Source organism: Podarcis melisellensis (genome assembly GCF_964234715.1).
Source record: "Podarcis melisellensis genome assembly, chromosome: 10".
Classification (NCBI taxonomy): domain Eukaryota; kingdom Metazoa; phylum Chordata; class Lepidosauria; order Squamata; family Lacertidae; genus Podarcis; species Podarcis melisellensis.
In genome coordinates, this window is record NC_138542.1 from 32,428,336 (window position 1) to 32,448,206 (window position 19,871).

General features: G+C 41.9%; 2 protein-coding genes across 3 annotated transcripts in view; both read right to left on the bottom strand.

Moving 5' to 3' along the window:
- The window catches only part of PTPRB (protein tyrosine phosphatase receptor type B), a 74,550-nt gene extending 67,289 nt beyond the window's left edge, over window positions 1–7,261 (bottom strand). Inside the window, exons 1-2 of the mRNA XM_081928141.1 lie at window positions 7,150–7,261; window positions 5,656–6,054 (exon numbers count right to left, since the gene is read on the bottom strand). Coding sequence (XP_081784267.1) covers window positions 5,656–6,054; window positions 7,150–7,225 — 475 coding nt within the window. The 5' untranslated portion in view covers window positions 7,226–7,261. The remainder of the gene's footprint in view (window positions 1–5,655; window positions 6,055–7,149) is intronic.
- A 2,582-nt stretch (window positions 7,262–9,843) lies between these two features.
- The window catches only part of PTPRR (protein tyrosine phosphatase receptor type R), a 106,894-nt gene continuing 96,866 nt past the window's right edge, over window positions 9,844–19,871 (bottom strand). For both annotated transcript variants that reach the window (XM_081928036.1, XM_081928037.1), the window contains exons 11-14: window positions 15,395–15,505; window positions 15,119–15,276; window positions 13,256–13,369; window positions 9,844–11,259 (exon numbers count right to left, since the gene is read on the bottom strand). In XM_081928036.1, the coding sequence (XP_081784162.1) occupies window positions 11,166–11,259; window positions 13,256–13,369; window positions 15,119–15,276; window positions 15,395–15,505 (477 nt within the window). In that variant the 3' untranslated portion in view covers window positions 9,844–11,165. The remainder of the gene's footprint in view (window positions 11,260–13,255; window positions 13,370–15,118; window positions 15,277–15,394; window positions 15,506–19,871) is intronic.

The window sequence follows — 19,871 nt, forward strand, 5'->3', positions numbered from 1 at the left end:
CTGCCTGCCTTCCCGGGACAGCGGAAAACGCAACGCTGCCTTCCCGCTCTCCCAGGAAGGCAGGCAGGGGGGGACTTCCCAGGGGCTTTTAAATCGCCCCGGGACTGTCCCGGGGCAATTTAAAAGCCCCTGGACGGCTTTTGAAGGCAGGCGGGGGGGAGCAAAGACTTTTGCCTCCCTGCCAGCCTTCAGAAAAGGTCCAGGACCTCTTTCGAAGGTGGGCGGGGGGCAAAAGTCTTTGTCCAGGACCTCTTCTGAAGGCTGGCGGGGGAAAAAAGTCTTTGCTCCCCCCCGCCTGCCTTCAAAAGCCGTCTGGGGGCTTTTAAATCGCCCCGGACAGTCCCGGGTCCAAAAGTCTTTGTCCCCCCTGCCTGCCTTCCGCGGAAAGCGGGAAGGCAGCGCTGTGTTTTCCGCTCTCCCGGGAAGGCAGGCAGGGGGGAGCAAAGACTTTTGCCCCCCGCCCGCCTTCGGAAGAGGTCCTGGAAGAGGTCCTGGACCACCGCCTGCTTTCAAAAGCCGTCCGGGATAGCGGGAAGCGCTTCCCTGCTATCCCGGACCGCTTTTAAAATGCTGGCGGTGGGGAGCAAAACCTTTTGCCCCCGCCGGCCTTCCTGGGCCTCTTCTGAAGTCCGGAGGGGGGGGAAAGGCTTTGCTCCCCACCGCCAGCATTTAAAAGAGGTCCCCAGAGATTTCCCTATGGGCTTTCGTCTTGCAAAGCAAGCCCATAGGGAAAATCGTCTAGCGAAGCGACACAACAACCGAAAAACCCTTTCGTCTTGCGGGGTTTTTGTCTTGCGAGGCATTCGTCTTGCGGGGCACCACTGTAATGGGGCTCATTGGATCACTACTTTGCTCTCATAATTGGGCTTGTTGAGTCATAGCTGGACTATTTAGGAGAAACTGTAAGTGCATTCTTATCACCATGCCTTCCAAACGCACATCAGTCATTTAGCTATTATGTTATATCCTTTTCGCTTATCCTCTGTTTTGTCTACTTAAGACTGCAGACAAAACAAAGGGAGGATATAAAGTACGAGTAAAATGACTCATGTCACACTTGGTGTCTGATAATTCTTTTTCTTAGTTGAAATGAGGATTCTTTTGGGGGATTAAAAAAAAATTATTAGCCTTCTAATCATAGTACAATTTAGTCAATAATATGTAGAGTTCCTTTTCAAATAAAACTAAAAACGAAATAAGTTAGCTTTTAAAACAAGGTAAGGACTGCATTTGCAACCACTGAACCAGTGTTCCTTCTCTCTGCTTTGTGAACTATCCACTCCACAAATTTAGCTAGCAAGCTATTTTTTTTTAAGGACAAATTGCAAATAACTGTTTAAACAAATGAGTCCTTTCCCAAGTTATATAAATATGTTGAGTCTCAAAATTTGTGCAATGCTGATAAGATTTACAGCAAAATCATAGCCATGCCTACTCAGAAGGAAGTTCAATGAAACCCCATATGCACTACATACAGAGAGCTACAATTCTCAGAGTGGCTTAACAACCATTCCTGTTTTCCCAGAGGATGCTGAGAATTGTAGCATGGTGAGGGGAATAGGGGGTCTCCTAACAACTCTCAGCACCCTGAACAAACTGCAGTTCACAGGATGCTTTGACTGTTTGAAGGGGTATGACACTGATTTAAAGGTATAGGAGTGCAAAGGCCGAAAATCTATATCCATTTACTTGGAACTAATCCCTGTTGAATTCAAAGGGGCTTACCACTGAGCAGTGCCAGCCCACCAACAAAGCTAGCTGAGGCAGCCACCTTGGGTGGTGGGATTTCAAATGGGTGCCCTACCACCCTTGTGGGTGCCCCACCAGCCTCCCCAGCTCTACTGCTTGTGGAGCAGCACCAGTGGCTTCCACAGAGCTCTGCGAGCTCTTTTAAGATCTCATGAGATCTTTCCAGAACTTGCCACCACCCCTTGGCAGGCACCGCTACACAGCCCAGGTAAGAGAGGCTTCGGCAGAGGGGTGGCAACTTCCCATTTCGCCTCAGGCAGCAGAATGGGATGGGCCATGCCTTCTGAGTAGACATGAATAGGATTGCACTGTTAGCGATACAACTCAATGTCCTGTCTGCTTCCTAACAGGTTGATCTACTGAGAATATTTTCTGGATTTCAGTTTGCCAATATCATTGATAGTACTCCTCACAACTGCTCCTTTAATTTATTAGGTTTATCCCTAAGGCTCACATAAATATTTACAGTGAAATTCAATGAATGTCTGCTTAGAGGTAAAGCTCCTGGAATTCAGTGGGGCTTACTTCCAGGTAAGTAGATATAGGACTGGTGCTTTAAAATCATAAAATGTTTTTAGCAAGGAGAAAAGTTCAAAGAAACTGAATATTCCTTCACATGCCTTGAATAGTCTTTGAATCTAACCCTGTGGCTATAACTTAAGACTGCATCCAGAAATTGTATGCATGCTCTTCTTTAGAAAAGGCAGGCTCCAACTTCCACCCAGTAGCTCTTGATCTTGGACCTCAGATCTGTCCTGGGGGAAGCAGAACAGACCACGTGGCAAACAGTACTGTCCTTTAACACTTTGCTGGCATTTGCTTATTGCTCCACTTGGTGCCTGCTCACTGCCCACCCAAACAAATACCGCAATGCAGCAACATTGGCACCGGCATGCATCACATGAGCAGGCAAAATATACGCAGATGTGGTGCCTGCTGGCGTCTGTGGCATGGGTTGACAGCCACCTGCCTGCTTTCTGAATCTGGGAACTTTCCCAGTGGTGCAGCCTGTTTTGTGTGAAGAGAAGGTAACATGTCCAGCCAAGCCAGGACAGAAACAAGCAAGCATCACCAATACAGGGTGCGAACCCAGCAGGTTGTAGTGGCCAGGGAGCTCAGGAGAAATGGACCAAGAAATGACCAGCCCCCAGTATCTGCTGCCTAAGACGTGTTGAAGTAAGAGTAGCGAAATCACAGCTAAGAAGCTCATATCATAAATATGACTGACACCCTTCTTTGGAAATTAAACCAGTGTCCAGATTTTAACATTCAAATATTTAACTTGCAGAAACTTATAGATGAATTAAAATATAATATTTACAGTCACATGCTTGTCCAAGCATGGGCTTTCAGTCTCTTCTTCTAACTTCCAAACAGCTGCATTTCTCTCTCTTTCCAGAGCTCAGTACTTTGTATTTCAGTTAGGCCATGCCTTGCAGCTCTTTTGAGAGATTACCACTTTTACCTTCTCCTGAGCCTTTCCTGTCTTTCTTTCAAGCAAAGAAGCACTCCAACACTCTATTCAACTTAGTAGTGTTCGCAGTGGATTCTAAAACACAGTCATCTTGCTTCCCATAAAATGGAGTCTCTCCATGTTTATATACCTCCCATGTGACCCCTGTTAGCCAATCACATGAGAACTCTCTAGAATTCAGTTACCAACTAATCAGATTTAAACACAAAGTAATGCACACAAGCATTTACCATTTCAGTGAAATAGAGTACTATACTTAACTGGGTGGCCACCTCACACTGCTTAAAAGTAGGATGCCCTTGATAGAAGAACAGCAAGTTTTTATCAGAAGCATTTTACACTGCCTCTGATTTAAAGCTAAACTACCTTGTACTCAGATCTGTGCTGAGTTTGGTGGATGAGACTGCCTCACTTGCTTTCCTATCTTCACCCTCTTCCCCTTTAAATCCACCTTGGCTCCTATGGGAATGAGAGATTTTGACAGGTGGGCAGTTCTGACAGATTTGACCCATGAGGCAGATTCCCAATATCCCTGACCACTGGTCTTGCTAGCTAGGGATGATGGGAATTGTAGTCCAAAAACAGCTGGAGACCCAAGTTTGGGAAACGCTGCTCTAGATGATACCAACTATTCATCCTAGCTAGGGAGAGCCAATCAGGCTGCACCTGCCTCCATGATGCACCTGAAGGGAAGCTGGTAACAAGCTTCAAGAAAGCAGGTGACGGTCTAGTGGAGAAAGTTACTGACCATTAACCTTAAAAGGGTACCTAATTACTAAATATATCAACACATAATTATATTACATTTCTTCTAAAAGTGATACCATATGACCAACTCCCTTTGTCTGACTTATCTTTCAGATAAGTTAAGTTCCTTGATGGCAGGCACCTGTCTCTGTAAAACTCTGTAAGGTGCCTCACACTGATGATATGGTAGAAATAACAGGCCTAATGATTATAAAGTTCTCAGCGAAGGAATTATGACTGTCCTAAAAATAGGTTTAAATGGCAGTACATTTATGCTATGTAAGTTGCACATTGTGGTATATTACATTTGTCATATTGCATATATAACACATTTCAGGTAACATTCCAGCACCTTTTCCTAAGGCTAAGAACCTTAAGGAAGAATTTCAACCAACACAATTTTTACTGATTTTGTTCTTAACATAAAATTTCTTGTCAATTCACCCAATGGGAAAGCAAAACTATCAAGACGACAAAGGGCCATGGTGTATTTTCTTGGAGAGGTCTTTAACAGAACTTTGGTGGCAGCAGGGGGGAACCAGACGTCCCGAGTTTTTTCCACTCAAGTGTAAAATTTTGAAGAACTGTTGCCAGATAACAAAACTTTGGAAAATTATATTTAAAATGAAATAAAACATGTTAACTGTATTGGGAAATGAAAAATGGGTCTGTAGGTCAACATTTTTGTGAATTCCCCCTGTATTTCTTCTATTGTATCCTGCTTAGAAACTATAGTACTAAGCAGCATATAAATTATTAAAACAAATAATACAGTTCTGCATTACCTGCTTATTATTAGGATTACTAAGTGCTTGTAAATGCTATGTAATATCAGATGAACAAACAACTGAGGAGCTTATGTTTGTGAAGATATACCTGCCTATGCACCACTACTGTTGCTTGATTTTGTTTTTAAAAGATTGCTAATTTTTTTACTCTTCATTTCTGTGATGAAATGTTTTAAGAGGGGATGTTGTGTAATTTGTATACTCCTTTTTTGCAGACTGTATCAGACCTACACACAACAATAAACAAAACAATAAAACCAAGAAAGGCCATTTAAAAGCTACTTCAGAGTGCCAAAGGACCAAATATGATAATTGTCTTATTTTTAAAATTTATATCCCGCCTTCTCCTCCAAGGTACTCAAGATGGCATACATGGTTCCCCCCTCCTCTTTTAATCCCCACAACAACCTTGTGAGGTAGGTTAGGCTGAGAGGAAGTGATTGGCACAAAGGCATCTAGTGAACTTCACGCCTGAGTGGGCATTTGAACCCTGGTCTCCCAGCTCCTAGTCTGACACTCATACTATTACCCCATACTGGCTTTCAGCTAAGAAAGCACCTGACAGGCTAAAAATACCTAAGCATACGAGGAAGAGACATCTTATTTCTTTCCCTTCAAAAGTGGCTTTGAAGCTACTCTTAATGGCTTTTTATTAGTGCAAGTCATGTTACTTAAATGTCAATGTAGACAGGGCCATGAAGTTGACTGGGTCACCTTGGGCCAATCACTGCCTCTCAGCCTAACCTACCTCACAGGGTTGTTGAAGGGAAGGAGGGAGAAGAACCACATACACTACTTTGAAAAAATGAGATAAATGCAAAACAAAAACTTCCAAAATTGGTCAGCGCAAGACACACTTTACGGTTCATGGGAAGCATATTCGAAGGAGTGGCTTACCATTCCTTGAGCACAGGTTGTCATGGAGAGTCTCTCCCTTCTTGTTGACGTCAATTCTTTTCCAACTATGAAGATATTTCCTCCCCATCTTCACTACTACCGTCGAGCCTTGTTTCTTGAGGAACAGAAAGCTGTTTTTCACCTCAAGGAGTCCTTCCCTGCTGTGACAGGTCCAACTGGGTGCCTCAGAGCAGTTGGTGGTGATGGCTTTGCGCGAATGGGCTGCTTTAAACCTGCTGATAGCCAGACATTGGCCAGATCTAACATGGAGGAGCTTTTCATTCTTCATCCATCTCCACTGCTGGTTTATATTGGTCAGGTTGCATGTTCCCACATATACTGTTTTATTGCTCTCATAAATACATTGCTGTTTTAGCTCATGGATAATAAGAAAACCACCTGAGAGGGGAAATGAAGAACCCATACAAATGGGACAGAATATATGTTAAGGTTCACAGAACAGAAACAATAGCAACCATACAAGCTCCACAAGTGTGATAACTCATTTCCATAACCATTATTATCTCACTATCTTTCTGTTGTGGTAATCGCCTAGAAATCATGGTAAAAAGAAAGTTTACAGTTGTGTCAAAAGGAGGTTTGGGATCGTGGTGTACAGGCTTTCTGCATACTTCTGTGGATTCCCTAAACTTAATTCCACTCAGAGTAGAGGGGAAAAGATCAAACCAAGCCATTAACTGCCCATGTTTTCATTTCACAATGAAACAATAAGTCAAACTCTTAATAATCCTTTTAAAAACTGGTTTGCAACATGCAAACTATTTGCTTGAAAGTGTTTTCAAATCTGTCTCTGATTCTTTTGCCCTTGGGCTCTGTTTACTTCATATAAACATGAGATATGGTGTTAATAATATAAACTCCCTGACTTGCAATGCGGTTTCCATTCACTGCTTTGCAACAATGACTGACTGGTACCATGTATACAGCAGTGGTTAGACTTAGGAATCACAAAATCACAAGGAATCACTCCCTTGCATCACAAAATAAGTTCTTTCCCATGGAATAAATACAATTTCAGCTCTTTGGTGATGAGCCCCATCTTCAGCTAAAGAATAAGCCTGGCTGCTCCCTTTTCCTGTGTTTCATTTGTAATTAGCTGTGGGATGATTTATATTACGATAAGTTCTAGCAAAAATGTATCTGTAAAAGCCTTTGATTTTATAACTTGCCTGCACAAAACATGGATAAAGTCTCAGAGTCCCTCACAAATGAGCATGGAGCAAAGAGAGTATCCAGTGGGGAGGACTTCTCAAAGAATGAAGCAATGATTCAAAAGAAAGTTTATTTCCTTTTTTTGATTGAAACCTAAACAATCTCTGGTTTTACTCGGCCAATGCCTCTCTCCCTTATTGTATAAACTGAAGCACGGAAATCATTCCCTTTCAGCAGCTCAGGGGAAACTCCCAGGAACTCTTGGGAACCACGGCCAGAACGAGCAAGAAACACAAAAATCTGAAGGGGAGTTGTACTTACCAGAGATCCCGAAAGCCAGGCAGGTAGAAATTAGAATGTGAAATAAACTCTCCATTTTTCTTCTAACTACTCCCATTGCTTCTTTCTCTTTCTCTCTCGCTCATTTTTTTTTCTTTTTAGAAAAATGCATACCCTAGATAAGTGAAGCGAAGGCTAGGAAGGAAATGTGCCTTCGCAGGAGGAAAATGTCAGTGACGAACACTTCCTTCTATTCAATTGTTTTTCTGGGTTTTTTTATACCACTTTGTCGTTCCATATGATTCTTCAGCATGCACTAGCTATCTGTCCTGGCTAGGCAAAACACAAGCAAAAGAGGGGTACATTTCAAAAACAAATACAGAGCTTAAGCATCTTTGAAAACTCAGCAGAGGAAAAGGGGCTATAATTTCCTTTAATTGCCTGTCTGTAAACCATTCTGTGTCTGCAGGTATTCTTGATTGGCCGATGTAAATATATACTATGTTGTCCTGTAAACACTCAAGCTTGTGTAATGATATGTTATGAATCCATCCAGGAGCGCCACGTGATTAGATACCATGTTTGACTCACACCCAGAAGTCTCTCTCATTAGGCTTATTCACACATTATACTGTACATGGGTGCCACTGTGGGTTAAACCACAGAGCCTAGGACTTGCCAATCAGAAGGTCGGCGGTTCAAATCCCCGCGACGGGGTGAGCTCCTGTTGCTCGGTCCCAGCTCCTGCCAACCTAGCAATTCGAAAGCACGTCAAAGTGCAAGTAGATAAATAGGTACCGCTCTGGCGGGAAGGTAAATGGTGTTTCCGTGCGCTGCTCTGGTTCGCCAGAAGCAGCTTAATCATGCTGGCCACATGACCTGGAAGCTGTACGCCGGCTCGCTTGGCCAATAAAGCGAGATGAGCGCCGCAACCCCAGAGTCGGCCACGACTGGAAATAACGGACTGGGGTCCCTTTACCTTTACCTTATGGGTGTATAAGTCTTTGTGTGAAAGAATGGACACTCGCAGATTTGGACAACTCAGCTGTTCTGAACCCAGGTACACAAACTGAACACTTGTTGAATGTCATGTGTGAACACTCCTATTGTGAATTTAATTGATGCCAATGGCTTGGACCTTTCGTATTAGGAAGCCAGCATGAAGGGAAGGCCATGACACTGAATTCTGATTCTTCTCTCATTTGCACAGTGGTCCCTTGGTTTTCGAACGTAATCCGTTCCAGAAGACCATTCGAGTTCCGAAACATTCAACAACTCAATAGCCAACAGCTAGGCCTCCAGATCTTGAACTCAGCAGAAGCCGTGTGGCATGGTCACCTTCCAAAGCGTGTTCAAAAACCGAAGTATTAACTTCTGGGTTTACGGCATTCGAAAACTGAAACGTTCGACTTCTAAGATGTTTGAAAACTGAGGTACCACTGTATCCTTTTTTGATCTTACCTTGTCCAGATGGATGGAACACTTTTATGCAGCGTCTGCCTCTTCTGAGTGCAGAACCGTAAATCTTAGAGCTTCTTCCTTTGTTCTAGGGAGACTGGGGCATGTATTGGGGCATGGCTCTCAATCTACCCACCAAGATATACCCATGTCTATCTCTGCTATCTCTCTCTAGTTTCTCTCTGTTTCTCATTTTCTCAATCTTAAATTCAGTTCTTCACAATTCCACGCAATTGCTATTTTAAAAAGGCCTCACAAAAATTAATCAGTATTTTAGTGCAATTTATTCTAATATCCACATTTGCCTAAAATGCACATTTTTGCAAGGCAGTTTCTCTTAATATAATTTCATTTGTGTATGTTATTTTCAATAATATAATCCTTTCTATGTACACTTTCCCCTAATATAGGCATTTTTGACACATCGGCTGGAGAACTGCATCACAAATTTGGAGAAGCGTGACTTTGAAGGACGGCTGTGTTTCAGTTCACATTTTGTTTCAGAAAGTGCAGATTAGGTAACCTCTAAATGCAAACTGACTCTCATTTCGCCCCTACACATGTATAATCCTGAGGTACCTTGCACCCTTGGCTCTGGCTAATTTCCTCATCTTTAGCTAATACTACTTGCACATATCTTTAAAGATGGATGTGTCAACTTCCGTAGCGCTCACATCCAGAGGGGAGATTTCTGCACTGAAAGTACTCAGCTGAACACTGTACTCAGCTGAAATGGCAGAAAATGTTTCAGAGGAAGGCCTTATGTGCTCACCAATGGCCTCACAGCACTTTCTGCCAGCCGAGGAGATGGCCCAGAGCCAGCCCTACCATTAGACAGAGTGGGGAGGGCAACTTTAACAGCTGGTGCTGTGTTGGGTACAAGTGGTGAGGTGTTGGTGGACAAACCTATGTGTGCTGTGATGAGTCCTGTCCTACAGGCCGTCGGAAACTAGTCTGCTGCCCCCAGGTGCACTGGAGGGCACGGTAAGGCTCAGATGCCAATGAGATAATTATCTTTTGTACATGGAATTAGGGAGGGGGTCAATTTGTCCTTCACCTCAAGCAGAAAAGACATCTTGGATTAGGCCTAGGTAGACCGGAGGAAGGAGCATATTACAGGGTACTGTGGGAAGTAAAATGCCCAGGGCGGGGTATTCCGAGATGAGTATCACTTCAACATGAAGCTAAGAGACAGACCTGAGTTTCATGGGCTTGCTGAGGGAGAAAATTGGCTGGTAATCGGTGAAATAACATGAGGAAAATATAGACATCTTTAAATATTTTGTATCAAGTTTATTGGCTGGATGAAGCAAGGGTAACATAACTGCTTTGGAAACTCATTATCAAATCCTATGCTGAGACTCCTCAGTTCTTGCCAAATGGGGGGGTTCCAGCGATACTTTTTTTGTCTTTACAAACTGATCACTGCAAAGATAAAAAGAATTAAACACCAAGATCCTCATGGTCCATTCTAGTTTGTGTTCCCCTGAACACCCATCCATCTCCTTACAATAAATGGAACTTGCTGTTGTTGTTTTTTAAAAAAAGCTTTCGGTAAAAGACAGGCAAATATTTAAAATTCTTACCATTTAGTATATGTTACAAAGTTTCTCTTTTTTTAAAATTAAAACGACTCACGAGATTTACAAATACACCGGATTCTGTCCTGGAGCAAAAAGCAGCTTCTAAGACAATTGACAGTATCAAATATATACATCAACATTGAAAAAAAGACACTGGGCTCAACCACTGGAAATGTCACTTGTGTAAGCCCCAATGAAGCGAAAGAGAAGTCCACAAGTGTACAGCAACCTCGAATGAAATACAGGATTTCTTTTATAACTTTTATTTGTTTCAGTCAGGCTCGCACAGGAAACACTCCCTTTGTGTGGCCGCCATTGTGTTCCACAATGCTTTATAGAATTTACTATACACACTTAAATATCTAAGAGTACTTGGGAGTTGTCGTATAAGACGACTTAGGAGCTGTCATATAAAATACCTAACTGATTTCGAATAGTTTCAAAAACAATGGGCTTTTCAAAAAATATTTGTTTCCATTTGAAGCCAATAATTGACCAAGAATCATAATTGGCAAGAATCATAAAAGGCTCGGAATAAAGTTTACCACATAATAGGTAATAGCACTTAACAGGTACAGTAGAACACCTGACAGCCTATTCACAAGACAGACTTTTGGTTGTTGTTGCAAACTTTAAAGCATTTGTACACATTTCTTCAGTGGAATTTCCCAAGTCCATTGTAGAACATACAAACATACGTTACATACATTCTGTGTGGCAGATCCCACTAATACAGAAACAAATCCTCCATAAGATATATATGTGAAATCCAAATGTAACATCAGTACATTAACCTTCATTTAAAAACTGGTTCAGGGAACTCACAATACATTCAAGACAAAGGTCCGTCAATCTTGTATGCTTTTGTTTTTGTTTTTAACCATCCACATTCCTTTTACAAGTTGGCTGCAGTGCCACTCCTCTTCACACCTGTAAACTCCTTGAAGAAGTTGCTGGTAGGTAACGAATCAAATTACCCCAAGAGAGATCAACATATTTGCTTCTTCCTTCTTGGTTTCACTGGACAGCTTCAGCAGATGGCCTGCTTTCGTACAGGTTCAGCGCATGATGCACAAATTCATACTGTTCACTGGTTTGGACCATTCCACCTCTGGGGGGGAAAAAGGGGAGGTGGAAAGAGATGGCAAGTACCTTTAGTGACAGAATAGTTCCCACTACCCCAGAGAGTTTATAGGGGTATCACTGCTAATGGCATAGCCATTCAGATGCTATTGAGCTCCAGTTCCCATCAGGTCCAGTCAGCATGGCCAATAGGGTTGCTGGGAGCATCTCCTGGTATGTCCCACAGAGGAACTTGCGGTCTTCAAACAAAAACACCCTGAAGGTCCCAGGCCACAGATAGGTTAGGCTGGCCTCAACTAGAGCCAGGGCTTTTTCGGCTGTGACTCCAATCTGGTGGAACGCTCGGTCGCAAGAGACTAGGGCCCTGCGGGATTTGACATCTTTCCGCAGGGCCTGCAAGACAGAGTTGTTCCACCAGGCCTTTGGTCAGGGCACAGCCTGACTCCCTCCTTTGGCAATCTTCACAGAACTTTAGCCTAATGGTTGCCATCAATTTGAGTTGAATTAATTTTATAATGAAATGATTTTAGAATGTTGTACTATTTTATTGGTGTTAGCTGCCCTGAGCCTGGCTTTGGCTGTGGAGGGCGGGATATAAATAAATTATTATTATTATTATTATTATTATTATTATTATTATTATTATTCCAACAAATATTTGGAGGGTCAGAGGTTTCTCATCTCTGGCCTATGGTGTGTAGGTTCACATTACTTTTTATTTCTGTCTAACAAGGTTTCACGTGAGGTTCTGTATCAGCCCCAAATACAGTAATGAGCAGAAACGTAATGTTAAAGATGGATGTTTGCAGAGAATCTGCTGCATTTTATATTTCATGCTATGAAAATCTAAAATTACACCGTCAGATTTTGCTTCCTCTTTTTGCAACGTGCGGCGCCTCAGCCACCAAACTATTTATTCCAAATTAATTTGGACGGAGCAACGTGCGTCTTAAAACGTAGCAGCAAATCAAAACCTGGCTCCCAGTGTCAATGCATTTTCATTCTTACATTAAATATGTGACCTATTGTGACCGTAGGGGCACATGTACAAAGTGCAGGTTTTCCTGTCCTTTTTCTAACGCCTCCCAGACTTCCTGCCTTACCAGCTGACACAGAAGAAATTCTGCAGCAGTGACTCACCGACTGCAGCATTCGACAGTGCCATTTTTATTTGGTTTTGACCATAAAAGTATACTATGTGGACACCTATGACAAATGTGTTAAAAGTCACTGCAAAAGTACCCTGGAGTTTCTGCACTGCTATCAAACAAGGACTCATACTAAAAGGGAAGGCAGGGAAAGAATTAAGTGCCAATCCTAACACCACTACTTGTCTGCTGAAAATTGCAGTCTGTTGAAGTTGCTTTTTAATATTTTTCTTCAAAAACTCCAAGCTAGGGATGGGCGAATCTGTCCATTTCACTTTGTCTCCATTTCTACTTTTTCCTGCCCTAAGCTCTGTTTGCTGTAGTTATGCATCGGTTTGTGTTAAAAAGCAACAACAGAAAAGACCTCGCAAAAATTATTCAGCATTTTAGTGTGTATTTCTACTAATATACACATCTTCGCAGGCTGTTTTGACTAATAAACACATTTCTGCAAGCAAATTTCCTAATATAATGCATTTTTGTACTTTATATCCATCGGTGCATGCATTTTAAAACATACTGTCCCCACAGATACCATTTTTGTACACATATTTTGGTTCGGGAATTGCATCACAAAATTTCGGAGATGTGCAAATTTGGAAGGATATCTAAGTTTTGGCTCACATATTATATCCGAAAGTGTGAATTAGGTATTGCAAAGCAAACCAAATTTATCTCCAAATGAATTTATTGAGTCTTCATTATACACAAAAGTGAGTTTGTTCCTAGAATGATTCCCTAAGGGCCAAATCAGATATGATGATGGCAATGCATGAACGAATCTCCATCTCTTTGATGTTTTGGCAAATAGTGTTGGATGGGAGAAGTGACCAGGACTGGGACTGCAGATGGATTTTGCATGTGGCGTCATCTTACCTGTCCAAACGAAGTTGGCAGACAATGCTTAATGCGTCAACAACTCCTTCTTCCTTCAGCTGATGACAACCAATTGCGGTAGCAATGAAACATCCAGTCCTTCCTATTCCAGCACTGAAAGTTAAAAAAAGAAGAAAAAAAGTCACACCAAAGATCAAAGAGACTAAAATGTCAGTTATCACCATCTTCCATCATCTGTTAAAGTTCTACCCATGGAGAAGAAAGAATGGTGAGCCCAGGATAATCTTATTGGTTCATATTCACCCCCCAGCAGAAAATATTAATGCTTGGTGAATTAATAGATTGGCATTTTCAGGTTTCTATTCTGTAAAAACACATATGGCCCTGATTATGTTGAGGCAGGGTTTTTCTTTAAAATGGTTCTTTCGTTAGTTTTAATATATCCTTATAAACTCAATTTGAAATCATCCCCCCCGCCCAATACTATGAGGGATGATCAGGGCCGGATTTAGGTTTCATGAGGCCCTAAGCTACTGAAGGTAATGGGGCCCTTTATATGTCCAGCTGTCCTTTGTCAACAATAAATTGTCACTTTTTTGTGTTGGATATATGCTATATGGTAATTTATGGACCTAATAGGTATCTAAAGCCATTTGCACATGTTGCCATGCAAACAGTCCATGCAGAATGTAGGCTTTGGAGCCAAGTGAGGATTCCCAGGTAAGATCCTCCCTCTATTGTGTGGGCAGGTAATCCCTCCCCTACCTGGCCTGGTCTCCTTGGCAACGCTTCCCCCAGGTGGGATTGGACAACTGACTGAGGTAGGCGGAGACCTCCAGGTATCCCACCTGAGGGAAGACAAAGCCAAGCCTATGCTGATGGGGCCGCTCCAGATCTAGGGCTGCGCATGTCCACACAAAGGGCGCCCCCCATTTTAAGTGGAGAGCGGTCATTGCACATGTTGCCATGCAAACAGTCCATGCAGAATGTAGGCACCCTATATAGAGAAATGAGCAAACCAGTGATATTTTAGGGAGCAGGCTAGCAGGCAGGGCCCATTACTTACATCATAGGAGCCTACACAACACAAAACACTGTTGCTCTATGTAGGTTTCATTTTATTTGTTTGTTATCTTATATTTTGGAAATGTACCTCCAGGTTTTTTCCCCTTTAATTTTTTTGGGGACCCCCAAGAGAATGGGGCCCTAATCTATAGCTTGCTTAGCTTATACGTAAATCTAGCACCGGGATGCTCTTGCCTTCTATTCATACAAGACTATAATGTTTGAAATCATATGAAAGAGGAAAATTGTTTTCCAAAAAGAGGAGCAGAATTTAGACAATGTTAACACTGACAAGGAGTGACACACGTGCCATTTCCTCAAAGCATGAAAGGTGTGCTTCAATCTGCCGATTTCCCTCCTAGTTTTCTAGGTTTGCTTATGTTTCAGTTTGCTCCTTTCATAACTGAGCAGTGATCCACTGCACAAAATTGTAATGGTTTCCTGCCCCAGCATGGTGGGAATGCGCAATTGCACATTTCTCTGCTTTATTAAAAATTAGCATATAGAGATATGCTGAGGGGAAAGTTGAAGCAACACCTTGGCAGAACAGCAATGGTGAAAAGGTAAACACATTTCTGCGACTGCGATTCGAATTCAGTAGAAATATTGTTATCTACATTGGGATGGGAGATACAAGCTTTCTATCTTCCTATCAAGTGTTATCAGGAAAAGATGGCAGCAAACAGTGACTTTACATAGTGATTTGATTTCTGAATCCCCCCCCCAGCACCCTTATAGAAATTCTGCTTCACTGAATTTGCAAGAGAAACAACTTTTTTAAAAAGAAAGAAAGAAAGAAAGAAAGAAAGAAAGAAAGAAAGAAAGAAAGAAAATTACCTGCAATGCACAATTACAGGTCCTCTACCAATGGATCCCACCCTGTCCTCTTCGACATCCAGCATGAGCTGTAGAAGGGGCTGAGCACTATCTGGAGTTTTGTGGTCTGGCCAGGATGTGTACCAGTAATGTTTGACATGTCTTGAAAGGCTTCCTTGCTGCAAATAAACGTGTATGTGATGAACCACGAATAGTGCTTTCTTAATTGTATTACTCCTTAAAAGAAGACACAAGCAGATATGGTAGGAGACGAGAAATGACCAGAACTTGTATTACCTTTAATGTAAGGTTACGGACAGTGTAATTCTCACATTCTTGCACACTGTTAACAAGAACTTCCACTTTTCCATATATCCCTCTTTTCTCCGGCCAATAGAGCACACATTTCTGGAAAATAGAAATTTTAAAATGCTTGATTAAAAACAAACAAATAAACCCTGTTTTGCTTGATAGTGGCGATGGAATAACTCCCTTGTTACAACTGTGAATATTTCAATATAATTTTTAACATAAATGCTAATATTTCCAATATTGTCCTTATTTCCCATGGGCAGTTCCATTTTCTGGAACATGACCCTGCTTTGTTCCCTCTTTGCCTTTTGGGGAGAAGTTGTAGGTGACTTTTTAAAAATGTCATTTGAGTTCAATGGTACTTACCCTAAGGTAGGGTTTTGTTTGTTTGTGGTGTGTGTGTGTGTGTGTGTGTGTGTGTGTGTGTGTGTATCTTGTCTCCAGCCCACACCTACATAAAATGCATGTGCAGACACACTACAGCACACCTAGAGCACATACTAGCATTTCACACCTTAGTGAGACTCACTTTGAATTTTTGGAAACAGATTTTATGACAATTCATGTTCTCCACCCTCTACACACCTTTAACTGAGGCTTTCTCATCCTTTGGTCTCCAGATGTTGTTGACCTACAACTCCCATCATAGCCAGTGCTGAGAGGTGATGGGGGTTGAGGTCCAACAACATCTGGAGGGCAATCCAGTGATCCAAGCCAATGGTTTATGATGCCAGAAAAAATAGTCAATCATGGCCTTTCCCTGTGAACTTTAGATGCAAACCTTGAATTCAAATGCATGAGCATATATTCATAACACATTTTAATTACTTTGCAAATTTATTACAGTTGCCTTTACATGCCTTGTTTTGTGAATAGATAACAGAAGGGGGTGGTGGTGGGGGAACCAACATACAATTTGTGAAAAAGAAATGTTAGAGATCAGAAATAGGAGCTCTGCATGTTCAAAATTCATTTAGCTAATACATAGAATATTGCCTGACTTCTTTTCCATTGAGTTTTCATAAAAGTTCAGTTTTCCCACACTTTCTTCAGCTGTTAGCAACTTCTTCTTTAACTGCCTACACGTTTTTAAAAGCCCCATTATTATACCACTGCCTATGAAATTATTTTATTTAAATCTCATGCTGCACATAAATGTCTTGATTAAAAACCAATTGCTATATTAAGGCTGCAATCCTCTCTGAATGGAACTGGAAGTAAGTCTTATTATAAAAAAGAGACTAAGCATGACTCCTTCCAAGAAATAAATTATGTGGCGGGTGGCGCTGTGGGTTAAACCACAGAGCCTAGGGCTTGCCGATCAGAAGGTTGGCGGTTCGAATTCCCGCAATGGGGTGAGCTCCCGTTGTTCGATCCCTGCTCCTGCCAACCTAGCAGTTCGAAAGCATGTCAAAGTGCAAGTAGATAAATATGTACCTCTCCGGCGGGAAGGTAAACGGCGTTTCCGTGCACTGCTCTGGTTTGCCAGAAGCGGCTTATTCATGCTGGCCACATGACCCGGAAACTGTATGCCGGCTCCCTCGGCCAATAAAGCGAGATGAGCGCTGCAACCCCAGAGTCGTCCGTGACTGGACCCTAATGGTCAGGGGTCCCTTTACCTTTACAGTGTAATTCTATATTGACTATTTAGAAATAAGTCCTACCGAGTTCAGTTGAGGTTACTCTTAGGTAAATGTGTATAGGATTGCAGCCTAAAAGATTTTTTTTAAACCTTGTATTCTTATTACAGGTAGGTAGCCATGTTGGTCTGCCGTAGTCGAAACAAAATTTAAAAATTCCTTCCAGTAGCACCTTAGAGACCAACTGAGTTTGTTATTGGTATGATCTTTCATATCTGAAGAAGTGTGCATGCACACGAAAGCTCATACCAATAACAAACTCAGTTGGTCTCTAAGGTGATACTGGAAGGAATTTTTAAATTTTGTATTCTTATGTGCATGAAAAGACTTTTTACCCACCATTGCTGTATGCACCTCTTTTTTAAAGTAAACACACACTTAAGTTTTTGGAAAAGCTGAGAAACTTCTCACTTATTCTGTGCCTCCTGAGTGTCCCCTGAAAAGATTGTCCTAGGAAACCCCAGTTACCAGTTACCATTTTTCTATTTCTGGAACAGCTTAACAACAAGGAAAAACAACAACAACAAAACCAACCAACAGACCAAAACAACAGGTGAAACTTTTCTTGCCCCTATGTCTTTGAGCCAGCAAGCCCTCATATAGCTGTTGAAGGTGTAAAAGCCACACCAGAGAGGGGGGAATTTGCAACATTCCTCTTATGGATTCATTTTGCAAGTTATTTTGGATCGTAATTGCAGATCATTTCTCCATGAAAACTGCAGGTTTGAGAACTAGACTCTGGGCTAGTTTCATTTCATGGCAATCCTTCTGCATTGTAGTACACCTGCAGTAAAAATGGTTAAATTGTTGAACATTTCACTGCTGCCTTTTCCCTTGTCCTCCCCCCTCAACAGCACCATGATAAATTTCTCATAACCCAGGTACTTTATTCATGGCACTTATCTGTAACGGCAAACATGCATCCCCCCCCCCCTTTGGGGAAATGAAAACCACAGATATCTGTACATCCCTATGTAATAATTGGCTTGCTATTGAAAACCAAGGCTGGTCCTTTTTATTGGTTTATCCACTTGTTTCCCTTTCTACCTAGTGTTTAAGGAATATTATTATTATTATTATTATTATTATTATTATTATTATTATTATTGCAATACTGGTGCACCTGCTAGTGAATAGATTAATCACCAGTGAAAAGCAGGCCTAAGTTCATTAGTAAAAGGTAAAATTGAAACTGAATATATATACCGAGGAAATTGTCTCAGTGATAGGATCAGCATTTCTTCCCATAAAGGACAATGGAGTGATTTACAATCAAGAAATACACAGAAAGCAGCCAAATGCATTAGATAAAAATTGGCTTGAAAAAAACCTGAGACCTGACTAGAAACAAAAGGCTAAGGGAGGAGTCTTATCTTCAGTCCACAGTAACAAATGTAACCCATTACGACTCTTATGTAAAAACTGCTACTGATAACAACATAATGTTGCTGCTCTTTTGTCTGCCCCAATGCTTCTATTCTCTTTCATATAGATATAGTATGCTTTTCGATTCTGTTGTGTTGCCTGCCCAAGTCTTTGAATGAGAGGCAGACTATTAATGGTCTAAATTAATAAAGAATGCTCCAATCAGCTGCCATAAAGTCTCACTGACAGCAACTAGAGATGCGGATGGGGTGCCTGCACTCTCTCCTCTGGCGAATATGGATTTAGCAGTAAGCCACTCAAAATGCCTGGGTTCTGGTTTTTCGTGGGGAGCGTTGGGGTTTGCAGATTTCGCCATGCCAGTACTTTCAAAATAAAAATAACTCTCCGCTCTTCTTTGAAAGTTAATGAGCAAACAAAGATATGAATTCTCATGACTTGCTAGAGTATTTCAGTGAGGCCTGATACCCTCAAGGAAGGGTCAGCTGAAACACTTTAGGCATTAGATAGGTAAAGGTAAAGGGTCCATTAGGTCCAGTTGTGACCGACTCTGGGGTTGCAGCACTCATCTCGCTTTATTGGCCGAGGGAGCCGTCGTACAGCTTCCGGGTCATGTGGCCAGCATGACTAAGCTGCTTCTGGCGAACCAGAGCAGCACATGGAAACATCGTTTACCTTCCCGCCGGAGCGGTACCTATTTTGACATGCTTTTTGAACTGCTAGGTTGGCACGAGTAGGGACCGAGCAACAGGAGCTCACCCCGTCGCAGGGATTCAAACCACCAACCTTCTGATTGGCAAGTCCTAGGCTCTGTGGTTTAACCCTCAGCGCCACCCACGTCCCTTTAGGCATTATATATTTCTTATTAAAGCTTTTACACAGCTCAGCACCATTTCGATGCTTTGTCTCTTCTCTTTTTTAATCACCAGTCCTTTTCCAGCTGCTCCTTCCTTTCTTCCCCTGTTCTCTGAATATTTGACAGACATTTAGATAGCAAAACAACCGTGTGCCCAAACCTCTGTGCTTCTAGTAGCAAATAAGGTGACAGAATCATTCATCTACCATCGCAACAGTCCTTAATACTCTTGCCAGGGTTTCTCAGCGGAATGCCAGAAGCTCATGTAAACACAGACTTTCTCCATATAGCCTGGGAACTACTTAAGACGTCTCCCCTTCTTTTATTAGGAGGAAATTGCCACTGTCAGTCCATGACAATGTAGATAAACAATATTGTAAGGAGCCTAGGCAATTCAGGTAAACACAGGGCTTCCTGATATGTTGGAAACCATAGGGTGTTCCTTTCAAGTCATTCTTTTCAAGCAGCGTTAGATGTAAGTGTTCAAAAATTTGGCATTTCCTTTGGGAAAATATTTCTACTTTAGGTCATATTATAGGTTTAAGAACATAAGAAGAGCCAGCTGGATCAGAATCCTGTTCTC